This window comes from Gymnoscopelus braueri, assembly GCF_963280865.1.
Source record: "Gymnoscopelus braueri genome assembly, chromosome: 10".
NCBI classification, from domain to species: Eukaryota; Metazoa; Chordata; class Actinopteri; order Myctophiformes; family Myctophidae; genus Gymnoscopelus; species Gymnoscopelus braueri.
The window spans coordinates 52,935,380-52,938,976 of NC_137611.1; the positions used below are offsets into that span (position 1 = coordinate 52,935,380).

The following is a 3,597-nucleotide window of genomic DNA, read 5'->3' on the forward strand; positions in this document are numbered from 1 at the left end:
CGATTTTTTGAAAATATCACACCTACAAGCTCAGCGTGTCGATGCAATGCGTTGTGAGGTTGTAGATCTGCTATTTTCAACTAGCTGATGTATATGAGGTTTAAGTGGTTAAACTTATTTTGATGCTATATTAACTAATTTAGCTGGGGACCCCCTGGAACCCTCTCAATGACCAGCTGGGTCAGTGGTTCTCCCCTCAAGGACTCAGGGGTCCTTGAGCGGGCTTGAGGGGGTTCCAGGGGGTCCCCAGCTATTTGTTGCAGTAGAGCGGGAAGTGGAATTCCTTTTTTATTATAAAAAAAAAAAAATGAAAATAGCAGATCAACGTGTCACATTCATTTACAAAAGTCGAGTAGGACATTCATTTACCCAAAACAATTATATGTAAAGAAAATATATGGAAATACAAGGTTTCTATATGCGACAACAACGATATACAGATAAAAAAAAAACAATAAAATATATTACAATATAAATATGGTATACTGGTTAAAAATAATCATTAAAACATTCAATAGACACATAACAGTGCATTTGAATATTGTCTTTATTGACAACATGAATATGAGCATTATGGAAGCTCTTTAATGCAATGCTTCCAGGACCAGTGGTGGAAGAGCTCTTTTTTTTTTTACTTGAGTAAAAGTACAAATGCAATTTTTCGATTTCAATTTACAATTTCAGCATTTAGCAGACGCTCTTATCCAGAACAATAAGTAACTATACTGTGTGTATGTATACTGTAGAAAAATACATGCAGAACTACAAAAGTATTGTCATAAAAACATACAGTAGGCCTACTGCAGAATGACCCATTGCCCTGTGTTTTTGTCAAAATCTATCAAAATCTTTCAAAAATAGCAGATCTAAAAGCTCGTAGCGCAATGCATTGCAACACGCTGTGAGCTTGTACATCTGCTATTTTGGAAGAGCCTTTGGAAGAGCCTTGGGCTTAAAGACTCACTATTTAACTTTTTTTGAATCAATAAAATTTAATTTTGTCCAATCTGTATGGTAGAGTATGTTAATGCAATATAACTTATACAATTGGGGTGGTTGTATTTTGTCTCCCTGCTCTTCTATTGAGACATTTAGATGGTGTCAAAGGTCATGTCTCACCTAGACACAGGATCTGAAACGAATTTGAAAAGTTTCAATTTATCCCCTGAGCAAGCAGGCAGGCTCCATTAGCTCAATGGTAAAAAGTAGTAAGTAAGAAGTAAGAAGCACAGTATTTGGCTCTGAGATGTAGTGGACCCCAAATTAGTAAGTATTTGGCTGCAGACTCCCATCTGAAAAGATTTTGTGCCAGGGATCCCAATAAGAGAAGAGTTGTGCTTTTGTATTTTCAAAATTATTTTCTTTTTTTTTGGCGAACATAGCAGATCTACAAGCTCACAACACATCATTGTAGATCAGATATGTTTGAATAGCTTAAGTGCAAAATAGTGGTTAAAATATACATGAGTAGCTGATCATTTTTATACATGTAGATATCCACAAACTCTGATGATCCAACGTTAGATGCAGTGAATCTGAAGTGATAAACTCCTTTCAATGGTGCTGTGAACATACCTGAGAACATGCACGCGCGCACAGTATCACACACACACACACACACACACACACACATTATGTTGACACTTTTAAACACTGTTGAATACTGACAGATTTTCAAAAACATTGGAATGGAATGTTGGAATTTTGTGAGCTTGTAGATCTGATATTTTTTAAGAATGTTTGAATATTTTAACCTGTCATGACACAGCAGAGCATACCCTTCACGTGCTATTACTGATGTTTACAACGTGTCTGATAGTCTGATTATGTAAGATGTGTGATTATTTGGTGAGAGATAATTGATTGCGTGAAGTTCGCTGACATAATTAACTCAATCACCACCTACCTGTAGATGGATTGTATGCGTTGCCGATGTTAGTGTGAGTTCTCTTGTAAACCAGAGTGGTTGTAGAATTAAATGGTCCAGCATGTTCATGATTGGCCAAATAACCAGCAGAAAAGGCCACCTTTGGTTTGTCTGTCAACACACAGCATTACAGTTTATGATTATACATGCATATATTATTATGCACTATTAATCATCAAATTATTTATATTATTATAAAAGCAAATATTATCCTTTTACCGTCCGTCCGTCCGTCCGTCCGTCCGTTGTATATGGCAATGCCCATATATGGGTATGTGCTGATGACATATATTATGTGCATAAAAGGGACACAGACAGAAAGACAGACACACAGACAGACAGACAGACAGACGGGTACATCGGGTACTCTGACAGCGGTACAACTGGTATTGCATAACCGGATGGGCATGTGCATTCCCAACTTGCATATTTGATAAACATACTTACTCCACAGTTCCTGCACTTTGCCCTCACTGACAGACAGCCTTGTTTCTACTGCGGACAGTTGAGCAAGCTGAGCTGAAATCATTACAACATTAATATTGAATCAGTACAACAGTACTATTAAATCAATACAGCAGTTATCACTAAAGTCAGACATTTTCAACACTGTCCTTTCATACATGCATTGACTGAACATCATTCTGTTCTATTTACCTTCACTTTCTTTCTGCAGGTTCTCCACATGGTCTTCACTGGTACTGAGTCTAGTCAGGATGCTCAGGACCTGGTCTTCACTGGTACTGAGTCTAGTCAGGATGCTCAGGACCTGGTCTTCACTGGTACTGAGTCTAGTCTGGAGGACTTCCACCTGGTTCTGGCTGGCACTCAATTTGGCAGCCATTTCTAAAAAGAAAAATAGAAGTAGCAGCCTAAAGCAAAAACAACATAGGCTATCACAGAGGAAGATTTTAAACACATTTCAGCCTGTACCTTTACAAATTTTCCAAGCTCCATTTAAAAATCATGATTTGCACAACAAGCATGAAGCCTCTTAACCATTCTAACCAATACCTTCTATCTCATGTTTGTTGACGGCCAACTCCATCTGAAGATCGGTCACTAAGTTCTTCTGCTCCTTGGTTTCTTCCTCCATGTTCCTCAGCCTCTCTCGCTGCTCCACCACCATGTCTCTCTGCTCCTTGGCTTCTCCTTCGCTGGCTGCCACCCTGGCCTCCATGTTCTTCAGCATCTGTCGCTGTTCCACCACAGTGTTTCCCATGCTGTGCACCATGTCTCTCAGCTTGCTCAGCTCGGCCCAGAAGTCAGGCGGTTCTACATTGTCTCTTTCATTGACCGATCCTCCCTGAGCTCCAGCCTCAGAGAGACACAACAGTAGAACAAGCAACACCCAACCAGCCTTCATTCTGGAACAGAGTGACTGAAGATATGGTGCAGCCGTCTTTTATACTCTCGCTACCTCCTCATATATTGGACACGTCATTGTACCAAGTGGAAAGTTAATCTACAAGCTGGACACTAGATAAAGTCAAGGACCATCTGAGAGCGCCAGCATGTGGTCCACGATAAGAGCTGGCAAGGCTGTATATGTCCTGGCTCTGGAAAGAGCGGCTGTGAAGATATTTAATATAATCAGCTGTCGTTATTCGTAGTAGGCTTGTTTTTCAGAGGACACTGTGTATAAGAGTGTACACTGACACGTTCAGACG

General features: G+C 39.7%; 1 protein-coding gene across 1 annotated transcript; it reads right to left on the reverse strand.

Annotated features, from left to right (window-relative positions):
- Positions 1-234: 234 nt before the first annotated feature.
- Positions 235-3,293, reverse strand: LOC308093688 (uncharacterized protein; the record flags this gene model as incomplete). The annotated part of the gene is made up of 5 exons (XM_080440017.1): positions 235-1,575; positions 1,907-2,038; positions 2,375-2,446; positions 2,585-2,773; positions 2,942-3,293. The coding sequence occupies 5 exons, from the start codon at positions 3,291-3,293 to the stop codon at positions 1,406-1,408; spliced, it is 915 nt and encodes a 304-aa protein (XP_080296143.1). The 3' UTR covers positions 235-1,405.
- Between the last annotated feature and the right edge of the window lie 304 nt (positions 3,294-3,597).